Genomic DNA, 11,744 nt, shown 5'->3' on the forward strand with positions numbered 1-11,744 from the left:
AAGCAGCCATCTTTGGAGTTACACCACAGTTTCCTTGCACATCTGTATTTGGTCTGCATTTGCAGGATGGAGTGGTACAGAGCATTGGACCAAGGGACCATCACTGTGAGTTGAAATGACATTGGACAGGAGGACATTTTCTAGTGCTCTTCATGATGCACTTCTGGCAATTGCAGTGTTGCAAGGAAGACTTCCCATGTTGTTCGTGGCAAGAGAGATGCAAACTCTTTGCCTTGGACTTGGCATGCGCAACCTTTCTCAGGCTGAGAACTACATTTGGGGTCCAATCCTTTGGAAGCGTCAATTTGCTCCAATGTCCACCAGGCAGAAATATTGGTTAGGGTTCTGTGCCATATTTCACTCTCTGGTTTAGCTGGCTACAGCCGCTATAGTAACACAGAAGGATCTACAACTTATTCTGATGCATGCACGCATATACACAGGAGTTTAATGCTGTTGATTTCCAGTATTTGCAATCCATTGGCTCAGCTGGTTATAAGAATCAATGTTTTGAGTGTCAGCCGTGCTCCTGCTTCCGCTGATCTGCTTGGCGTTCCCAGTTACGATTGAAATTTGCAGTGGAGCACCCTTGGGTCCTCTGCGTCTCTTCCTCTCACTTGCTGTCTCAGCACTAATGCTTCCTTGCAAACCTTGTGAATGGATGGATTTGTTTGTCTGTTTGATTGATTAATCTGTTGTGTTTTGCCTTTTTAACGCCTCACCCCTGTTTGCTGCAGAATGACACAAATAGGAAAACGATTAACAGGAGTAACAGGCCTTCAGTGACTCTGGTGGACACACGGGATTCTAAACCCCAGCCTGTTGACTCCTGGGTCTAATTTTGCATGCACGGTAGGTTCTTTTTCACAATAACTGGCACTTATGATTAACTTGTCTCCGTTTCTGCATGACCTTGCATCGTTGTCTGTTCTCTCTCCGTCAATCTGGCCCCTTTCGAGACCGAGGCAGATGTAAGGAAGGCAGATGAGAGAGGTTGGGGGAAGGCTGAAAGGGAGAGTCGATGTCAAAAATCAAGAGATAGAGTTAACTATCTCTTGAGTTATCTATCTCTTGATCAAGAAATAGATACAGTAACTCAACTGGCAATGTATTGGCCAAACAGCAGCTCAACCCAGGTGGTGAGAAATCTGGGAAGAAGCATTTCAGATCATTTGAAGAGTCTCTACCTTACCGTCAATTCCTCTTACAGTTTCCAAGATTCTATGTTTACCCCAGACTAGCATGAAAGTACACCTTCCTGAAGTCGGTGTCGTTCTTGCTTCCTTGATCTTGCCCAAGCACCTGGGTCTTGACATAAATCTTGGAAACAGTAGTAGAAATGTTGTACCCCCATTAGTGAGGTCATTAAGGCAGAGCCTCTTGGAACGCTTTTGAAATGCTTCTTCCCAGATTCTCTCCGCCTGAGCTACGTTGCCATTTGTCAGATAAGCTGTCAACAGACTAACCTTCTGTCTCAATTGTTGAGTTCATGTTCTGTTCCGTTCCTTTTCCAGCCTTCCCACAATCTCTCACAGCAATGATGTTGGTCAGCGAAGCTCCCCACTCTTGCTTGGTGAAACTTCCATCCCAAGTTGCAGAAAGGAAGCTAATTGAGATTCTACAAGACCTCCCAGTCCCCTTATTTAGTTTACTTCCTGGGGGGGGGCAACTTGAGCCCTCAAACTGGTGCTTGTCTTGCCTGGTTATTGGTCAGCTGACCTGGAGAAGAACAGTTCAGCTTCTTGTGCCAGGTTCAATGATGAACGATGACCTTCTACGTCCATTTATGGTCATCCATGTCCGTTTCTTTGAAAGTTCTGTTGTGAGCTCTACTTGCCCATGGCTAGCTCACAATATAGCGCCAAGGTCAGCAAAATTTGGCTTCTCTTCTAGAATTCACTGCTGTTCGAAAGTTGGCTCCTGCTGGTCCCTGGGTAGCTTCTGGACAAGCCAGGACCTTTTGCTACCTAGGTTGAAATGGAACCAGAGATCTCCACAGGGAGGAAGAGCAAATGAGGGAACAAGTGTGGTGCTGCAAGCTCCGCCCCTTTGATATGCATGTCATGATGTCATGCACACCCCCAAAAGTGGCAGAGCTTCTGTAACGCCCTCATTACATTTGTTTCATCATTCTCATCCTGCAGATAATTCTGAAAGGACCTCCCTCTCTCATTCTGCATATTAGCTGGCTTGGACAATCATATCTTTGTGTCCTCAAGATGATGGGACAGTATTCTACACTACACCTGAGGGCGACAGGTTAGCTTGGGCCAGGCTACATGATACACAGCTTTCTCCTCTAACACCTTGGTGCCACTTCCCAGCCTCTGCTCTCTACCTCAGTCTGCCACATGGTAGACTCAGTCTTGTCTAGCTTCAAAGTCATGGTCCCGCTAGCTTTTCCACTGTGCAGATTCTCTCTTCAAACTCTTCCTTTTGCTTTTGTTAGAAGGAAAAAGAACAATGTAATGCATTTCATTTCCCCATTGGGCAGGGCTGGTTCAGGGCAGAGGTCTGAACAGCAGTGGGTAGGGACTTGGCCTTCAGTGGACTTGGGCCCCCCCATCCAAGCCCTCCTCCTGGAACAAGCTACTTTGCTATGCCTAATGGTAGGGCTGGTTACCCCTCCATCCTAACACATGTTGATCATGCCCCAACTATCCACGTGTACAGAGCTTGTAAGGACATTTACCGCTGTGAAAATCATCTAGCCAAGGTACCATTTGATATAGCTTCTTCATGGGGCATCCATGCACTGGAAAAAGCAGGCTGAAAATAAATCAAAGGTGTTTGGGAATGAGAGAAGAAACTGTGATTGCGCAATCAGCCGTGTAAAGGAAGCTCTCTCACCATGGGGATGGCAAGTAGGGGATGGGAATGTTGATTTAAGAAGGGGAGGAAAACCCCACCAATTCCTTTTGGGTGGGGAAGTCCTGGTATTTTCCCCCCTCCCCATCTTTTGGTTGCAAAACCTGCCTCCCCATCTCTGTTCTTGGAATTAACCAGCATTGATTCTTCTTTTTCCAGGGCTAAGATCCAGCCGCTTGTTTTACAATTCTTGTTGTCATTGTTTTCCTCGACTAAAAGAAGACTCAACTCACACACATACCCACACACACACACATGCACACACACACACATACACACGGAGGATTGCATTACCCATCACTGCCATTCTGACTGTCTCAGTGAAACCAACCAAGCTGCAGATTTGAGGGTTGGGGAGAAGACCATCAACCAAATCTGGAGGGCTTGCCTTGTGCCCGGGACCATTCTGCTTTGGAATAATTTCTCACATTCCCATCCAGAAAAAGAAGGCAAAAAAAACAAAAAAAACCCTGATCTCTCTCACCTCCCAGCAGGAGAAATCACAATTCAGAAAGAGAAATAGAAAGGCAAGTTGACGTCAAATGGATTTGGTTCTTCATCGACTCTTCAGCATAGATGGTGCCAAGTTAGGAGATGAAAGTCAAGAGATGAGAAAAGGGAGGTGGGGACGCAAAGAGAACAGAAAGGAAGTTCACACGAATTAAAATCTCCAGGATATTTGATATGATAAGTATAGTTGTTATAAAAAAAAGGCACTTTTTCCCTTCCTTCCTTCCTTCGTTTCTTTCTTTCTTTTTGGACTGTGAATTTTAAAAAAGAGAGAAAAAAAGATGGACGGTGATTTTTTTTTCCCTCTCCTTTTTTGTGGGCTGTTGCTGAGGTTTTATTTTCGATCCTTGGGAAATGCAGAGGTTGTGCTGCGCGGAATAGGTTTTGGTGCCAAGAGAGAAAGCAGAACCAAAACAAAAATACATTTGTGGCTGACAGGCTTGAAACAAGTGGACGCCGACGTGGACGTGAGCGCATCATCTGCTTTTCAAGTGAACGGTATCACCCCGTGCACGCTCTTATTATTCTTGGTGTACAATTCATCTCCCTTTCTGGCTTCTGAAATGGTTTTGGAAGGAGAAACCCATGTATAAACGGTTTGAATGAGGTTTTACTCTTCTTGTGCAGAAAAAGAAACTAACACAAATCTCAACTCAGCTTAGCTGGCCTTGTATCGTTGATGATGTCCTTCCTCATCTCCAACCTGCTCATGGTGGGTTGAAGCTGATCTCATTTTCTCATCCTATGTCCACCTGTGCCATCGACCACGGACGACGCTCTTGATTTAAGGTGGGACCTTCTTCATGGAAAAGATAAAACCCATTGAAACCCTCAAATCATCCATTCTTTCTATTGTTCTTTTTTTAAAAAAAAATGCTACCCCCCCACTGTATCCCATATTTTATTTTCACTATGCTTTTAACAAAGAGATATATAATAACTTGCTGTGGATTGGACTTTTTTCTAAAGTATCCATGTATGGATAGTAAGGATGTTATCTTAGGCACATGGACCTGATGGTCATCTCCCTCAAACTAAAAGGGTAGTGCTTTTAGTCTGTAATTAGGATTGCATACTTGAGCAAACTGACATTTTTGTGTGGAAGAATATCTAAAATTTCACTGTCATATGGGATTCCGTCGAGACCCCTGGTGCATATGATCATATTCTGTTCCCATATATGGTATATAGTGATCTTTTGAGCTTTAACCATGTTAATTCCTTTGGGGTTTGTTCTGTGGTATAAAGGAAAAACAAGCAGGATTTTCCATGTTTGATTCTGATGGCTTCTCTCCTTCATTGTTGCTAAAAATTATTTGGTTGCCATATTCACTGAAACGGTGTGGTTTGGAAAGCACATTTCATCTTCTTCTTCTTCTTCTTCTTCTTCTTCTTCTTCTTCTTCTTCTTCTTCTTCTTCTTCTTCTTCTTCTTCTTCTTCTTCTTCTCCTTCTTCTTCTTCTTCTTCTTCTTCTTCTTCTTCTTCTTCTTCTTCTTCTTCTTCTTCTTCTTCTTCTTCTTCTTCTTCTTCTTCTTCTTCTTCTTCTTCTTCTTCTTCTTCTTCTTCTTCTTCTTCTTCTTCTTCTTCTTCTTCTTCTTCTTCTTCTTCTTCTTCTTCTTCTTCTTCTTCTTCTTCTTCTTCTTCTTCTTCCAGCAAGATTAATTTGGGGGAATTTCAGTGCCTGTTGTGTCCTTTGTAATTTAAACATGAAAAAGAGGTGGGGGCGGACCTTGGGGGGGGCAAATAAAGCGAAACAAAAATTCCTGTATTCGTTCAGCATCTCACATTTTTGTAAAAAAAAAAAAAAAAGATTAAAATCCATTTTAAAAAAAGGAAAGAAAACGTTAACAAAGGGGGGCGGGGGCGGGAGGGAAGCAAGCATCAAGAGCTTTGTATCTTCTGGAATATAAAGAAAATAAAATTTGACATGAATGACATATATAAATAAATATCTATATCTATATATTGTTGTGCAGAAACTAGGTTGCCAAACATAAAATACTATTTGTAGCAAAGAAAAGCATTTTGCTTTGATTCAGGGAAAGCTGGTGCTGTTTTAGCAGTTTGAATGGTACAGACACAATATCTACCAGTGGGACTTCTTTCCCTTCTACATCTCAATCCTGCAGTTCCAAGTTGCTTTTTAAGTAAAAATAGGATCCTTTGCAGCCTCATCAAGCTGCCCAAGAGGTAGACCTTACGGGAGCCAGCCCTTCCGGACGGATCGATTCCGCTTCGAAACTCCTTCAACGGTGCTTTTTTTCATATTTCTACTCTTGATAGCTGGAAACCCTGTTTCTTAACTGAAGCTGTACATTTTTATACCATCTTTAAAATCCAAGCGTCGGTCTTTTCTTTTCTTTTTTGTATACAGAAAGGTTTTTTTTTTTTAATTCTGTGTTTTCTTTGTGTTCGTTTCTAAAAAAAACAAAAACGATAAAGCTCGTCTGCACGTTGGAGCAAAATCGAGTCTGCTCTGTTTTAGAGCTGGCGGGAGGGAATGGCTTAAATTAGACCGGACTTTTAAAGCTGGTTCCTTTCCTCTTTGTGGGTAGGACTTAGAAGTCAGTAGGAGCCTGATTTTGTTGGTTTTATTATTATTTTTTAAAGCCTGCATCAGCCCAGTGGCATTTTGGAGAGCTATCTGGGTGGCCTTTCTTACCAACCATCACTCAGCTCTTCTAATAATTTGTGGCAGGAAGGAAGTTGAAATTGGAGGCGGTGGATATAAAACAGAGAAAAAATGGAACTGTTTTATTCCCCCTTATGAGTATAAAAACTCTCAGCAGAGGGCAATAACTTCTCCCTGCCCCCAGTAATTTTCATTTTCTGTAGATTTCTCCGTTTCTCCAGATTTTCGCACTCCTAGGAGGCATTCCTTGTAGCATCTAATTGTATGATGGATGAAGAGCTGTTGGGAGGTTAACAGATTGGGGGGGAAAGATACAGGGAGAAGAAAATCAGGAATCTGGGCTGTGTAGAACCCAGAACAAATGTGGGTTTGTGGGGGAGATACATGCCTCTCTTCCTCCCCCCCCAAAAAAATTAAGAGTCATCCAACATGTGGATGCTCCACAAGGGTGAAGAGGGATTTTTTTTCTGCCTGTTCATAGATCTGGAGGTGAAAGGGACCATTTACGCAGGAATCTAAGCCTGAGTTTTCGACTGCCTATTAACTTTATCTCTGCCTTGTTGAACTGGGAGCATCTGTGAGATAGGAGCACCCCTTCTCTTCCCCGTATCATTGGCTTTTGGGGATCCAGGGCGGGCTATGCGCACCCTGTCTAGATTCTGCTTTTCCACCAAAGTGTGGAGGAATATCATTCCAGAAGCATGGTAAGAACCACCATCATACTTGGACTTGCATCTGTTGCTAATGGATAAAGTGGCTTGCCATGAGTTGGGCTTTTGGTCTGCCTGTCCCCATTGGGTTGGCACAAGATATCCCCAAAGATTTGAGCAGAGTTGCTTGCTTGTAACCGTGAGCCAGCAGTGAGTTGGGTGCAGCTATTATACTTCGCTTATTTGCTTTTTTCCCCTTGGCAAAGAGGAAGAAGCTAAGTGACTCCTAAGTCCTGGTGGTGTGCTCAGGTTTGTTCAACAGCTTAAGGAGGACGAGCAGGAGATGCTTGGGAGTCCATATTGTTGCTTCTGGCTGGTGAGCATTGCTTCTCAAGTACAGCTCTTAGGGTCAAAGCTTCTGGCCCTTCTTTTGGGGTGGGGTGGGGAATTGAATCCAGCCTTGGACCAACCCAAGGATCTCCTCCATCAAGCCAAGAGGGCCAAGTCATTCAGAATTCCCTTGAGGAAAGTTGCAGTCATTTCCATAGTTTTGAAACCTGTTGCATGGCAGCAATGCTGTTAGATAAATTATAGCAATGGAGAAACTCTGCCTCTCTGGATCCATTGAAGTGCCAGTTCTACAAACCATTGACTCCCTAGCAGGGACCAATGAGGTGGTCACCCAAGATTACCTGCTCCTGGCTTAGAAGCACGTCCTGCTCCAAAAACTCCCTGAGCTGGCCACTCGTGGGAATCAAAACTGGAAAGCATCTATAAATACCTCTTTAGAGGAGAGGAATGAAATGAAAGGGGGTTGAGGAGTTGGTTAAGATGGCAGAGCAAACCCTCTAACACTCAAGAGCTCTTCCATGTTCAGCAGGAAAAATGATTCCTATACTCGCCTTGCCCGCTGGCATTTTTGTAGTGCTGTGTCCTGTGTATCACGTTGTGTCCTGCTGCTTTGCGTTGCTGCATCCCGTTGATGTCAGTTGCACTTGAGATATAGATAGACCATGAATAGGTCTTGGTGGTGTGTGCCAGGAATGTAAATGGGAATTTAAATTGCTCCTCCTTTCTGGATCTCCAGTGGTGACTTTAACCTGCTTTCTTGTATGGTGCTACGTAGGTAAGTCGTCACTCTGGCGGCTAGTGCCGTTCGATGGTCGTTCCCAAATAGCTTTCCATAGGCAGTGTCCGAAAGGAAAAATCTTTTTTGCAACCTTCCATTGAACGTTCTTATTTCTGGTCCTTGCTTGCTGAAAATACTAGTTCCAAATTCAGGTGCGAATTTGTGAATTTGAGAGCGGGTTGCCAAGAAGAGGGTGTTACTCTGGCCTTCCTGATCTGTGGAGCAGCTTCCACAGCATTTTGTATGCTTCCCCAGGGGAGATTAACTTGATCTCCTTCAGCAGGGCGTTATTGCACGGTTGCGTTCACACCACACCAAGTTCTCCTCGATGTACGTGGAGCCCAGACAGGGTGCAATCACCGTGTCTTGCTTTAAGATTGTTACAGGGCTGGGCTTCATTGTTGCTCTGTATAGTGTTGGGCAAATGTTGGGGGACCTGTGCAGAACTGATTAGGTAGTGCCAAATGTCTGTTGTTTTATTATCTTCTGCTGGAATGGAGAAATTCTTGGTCATTATGTTTGAGTGTGAACTAAATACGATTGGGACAGAGGGTGCTCCCTGGGTTTTCAGAACTCTTGCATGTAGTTCTGGACTCAGTATTCATTCAAACTTGGAACCACAGTTCTTCAAAAACAGTTGGAACCAAACTGGTTAAAAGGCAACCATATTGAGGATCATTCAACTTGGGCCTACAGAGTCACACTTTTGGCTTGGAGGTGAGAGTTTTTGGAGCCGGAGAGCATTCTACAAACGTTCCCACACTGCCCTCTATTGTTGTCGCAGTCGCTTGTCTTAAAGTTGAGGGTTGCTGAAGATTGTGCTGTCAGAAATCCCAAGGGTTTCATGGGAATCCAGCATGCTGGTTGGAGAATTCTAGGAGTTGAAGTCCATATATCTTCAAGTTGCTGAGGTTGAGAGACACTGTTGTATCTCACAAGAGTCCAGAGTGAAAGCAAGGAGCATTACCTTCACTCTGATTTGGCTTTGGACACACCATCAAGTGATGTTCTGGACACTCCTTCCTGATTCCCACACAGGGACACTGCAGGAAAGTGAGCAGGTGTCCCCCCCCCCTTACCCAGGAGCACAAATTTGTAACGCTGGTGGTGATCTCCACCTTTTTAGTCCTTTTTTCACAGACCCTCAAAAAGGCTGAGTGGTCTCTGCAGATTTTTAAAGTTATGAGCAGGATAGCAAATGTCTGTAAGCAAAGGGAAGGGAATTCAATTCAGTACTAAAGGGATGTGCAGGACAGACTCGATCCAGTTTGAACATCTGTTCAAGTTTATTCTGTTGATGTGATTCCAATTGTTGATGTGGTTCAGGTCACCCAATCGATCCAGAGTTTTTTAATGAGGTCATTGAGGTGATCTGATCTGGAAAGTTGTTTCAGGTTGGGGGAAACACATTTGTAGCAAAGCTCACCGAATCGTCGGTTCCGTCTGAAAGCCTCCAAGTGGATTGGATGGCTCGATCTGAATTCCCCATCCCATCTGGAAAGTTGTTTTGCTACCGAGATTCAAAGTGTGATAGGATCTCCAAGTTTACATTTTGCACGCCTCTCTGTGCTCGGAACCCCTGTTCCTCACACCAAAGCATCCATGTGTGCAGCTTATCCACGCGTCCGTGTTTGCATGTTGACAAGACTGGCAAACAAAAAAATTCAACGACGTGAGAGGCTGTTATGCTTTCTTCTGGTCTTCTGAAGCCACCGTTGACTCACCTACCTTTACATAGGGGCCTACCGTGGATCTCTTCCCCTGTGAAGATCCAGAACTAAATGGCTGGACCAGATCTGCTGAAAGGCATTGTTGTTTTGAGTTGATCAAAGAATTCTCTCCACACGTGATTTGCGTTGGCTTTGCCAACCAGAATAACCAAGCCATCTTTGGAGCCCAGGCTTGAATCTGTGTGAACAGATTGAGTGGTAGACAAAATCTCAGCGCCATGGAGCAGGTGGCACAGCCAGATGGCATAGGAGGGAAATAAGGGCTTACAAAGGAGTGCATGCACCTATCGATTTGGCCTTGCTAATTTTCTAATTTCCCTCCAACGAGTCCTTCTACTTTGCAAATCCAACATTTTTTTTTTTTTAAAGGCCTGCGTGGAAACCTGTATGCCTTTTCTGTGGATTTCTTGTGTTTTCCAATATGCAAACATTTTGTAGCCAATTTTCCTCTCACCGCAATGCACCATTCGTGTATTGTGTTCCCTAGTATATAGTATTTGTGTACCTGGGGTTCAAACAGCATTGCAAACTTCAGAAAAGTATGAGTTTAGGTAGGCAACCCTGTTGCAGCGTGCGTTTACATTCAGGCAGCCTGGATTAGACAAATAATATTTATCTGCATACCGAGGGGAAATTCAGATGGGCCTCTTTTACAAGAAGGGACATTTAGGAGAAAGCAAAACCAGTTTAGCAATTCAAGCAAAGGGGCTCAGATGGCTTCGCTTTTAAAGTCTGGGACTTGAACTCTGCGTCTTCAGTGGGGTTAGGCGTGTGGCTTAGCTTGTTGATTTAAAAAAAAATATATGTGGAAGAAATCAAACTATCCAGATTGGTCTATCCATGCTGGGGGGGGGGCAGTCTAGAAGGTAAGGTACAAACCCTCTAGCCTGTTTGAAAAACATTGGGGGGAAAAAACTCTAAAAAGCTGCTTATGCAAATAAAATTGAAATAATTGCAAGAATAATTTAAAGAACGGGGGTAGCCCATCCTGTGCCTTACTGTGCTAGCTTGCTATCTGATGAGCATTTTTGTCGTTTATTTCGGTTTCTTTACATATGGTGCAAACAGCTCTTAGAGAAAACACGGAGCATTGCTTCACTCCAAAGTGGTACAGTACAGTGGACCATGTCAGGACTCTAACACCCTTTCTGCTACGTGTGTTAAGTGAGCGCCAGGTGATTAAAAAGTCAGTTGCATGTGAATAGTGTGTAACTTGTGTCGTTCCGCAGCAGAGATGTGCCAACCAACTTTGCATTTCATTGGGGACAACCTTGAAAAAAGTCCTGGACATTGATAAGCCTGTAAATGCGTTTTTTTTTTTTTTAAAAAAAACTGCTGGAAGAATCTTTAGGCTGCCATGCAAGGGGAAGATAATAGCTTTGGCAAGAAAAAAAGAAAAAATGGTGTCAGTGCAAGCAAAATTTAAAAAAAAAAAACTTTGAGGGTGGAATGATGACAGGAGTGTGTTCACCCTCCATGCCCAACATAAGGTCAGGTTATTGTGGGAAACCAAACATCTAACCCCTAATCAATGTGTTTGTAACAATCATGTGCCTTAAATTTTTTTCTTGTTGGGGGGATTAGGGATGAGGTGAGGGCTAGGGAATAACCCTAACCCTAAAAAAAAAAAAAAAAACAAGGTCAAACCAACACTTGTCTTTCTGTAACCTTCCCAAGACCAATGCGGTAGTTTTAGGCTGGGGGTGGACAGTCCCTTTTTGCATTGTATTTGTACTGTACAACAAACAGATCAGTTTGGTTTTAAGACTATAGGGAGCGGGGGGTGGATTTTGCTTTCACACAACCAATGTTTAACGTAACCCGAATGTATTAATATTATTCTAGGGAATTTCCGTAACCCTGACGAGTAGAATGCTTGATGAAAACCAGGTGTGTAGGTTTAAGAGTTTGGTGTGTTTTCAATAAACGATGCCTGGAACGAATTCGTGTCGTCTCCGTTCTTCTGGCTTCCCCGTGCGAAATCGGGGCTTGGTGGTGGTTTATGATAGTTGGCAAAAGAAAAAAAAAGGATTTTCTTTGCAACGATCCGTGACATTCTGGCTTCTGTCTCGCTCAGCCAGGACCTGGGGATGGGGGGACTTTTAGGAAATACCTTCTCTTTCTTCCCAGATATGCTAATACGGCCGTGAGTTAAAGATGCGGCTAGCCAGGCATGGAATTTAGGCGTTTTCTTTCTCCATTTTATTTTTCCCTTTTATGACTC

At 43.7% G+C, this 11,744-nt stretch overlaps 1 protein-coding gene across 7 annotated transcripts in view; it reads left to right on the forward strand.

The window, feature by feature from the left end:
• The window catches only part of ARVCF (ARVCF delta catenin family member), a 257,122-nt gene extending 245,661 nt beyond the window's left edge, over positions 1–11,461 (forward strand). For 6 of the 7 annotated variants that reach the window (XM_088135346.1, XM_088135349.1, XM_088135350.1 and 3 more), the window contains one exon: positions 738–3,021. In XM_088135346.1, the coding sequence (XP_087991472.1) occupies positions 738–839 (102 nt within the window). In that variant the 3' untranslated portion in view covers positions 840–3,021. The other variant, XM_088135345.1, reaches the window with a different exon arrangement.
• Positions 11,462–11,744: the final 283 nt, after the last annotated feature.

Source organism: Python bivittatus, unplaced genomic scaffold (genome assembly GCF_059951505.1).
Source record: "Python bivittatus isolate LINGU-HERP-01145 unplaced genomic scaffold, Pbiv_v1 ctg000100_np1212, whole genome shotgun sequence".
In the NCBI taxonomy this organism is placed as follows: domain Eukaryota; kingdom Metazoa; phylum Chordata; class Lepidosauria; order Squamata; family Pythonidae; genus Python; species Python bivittatus.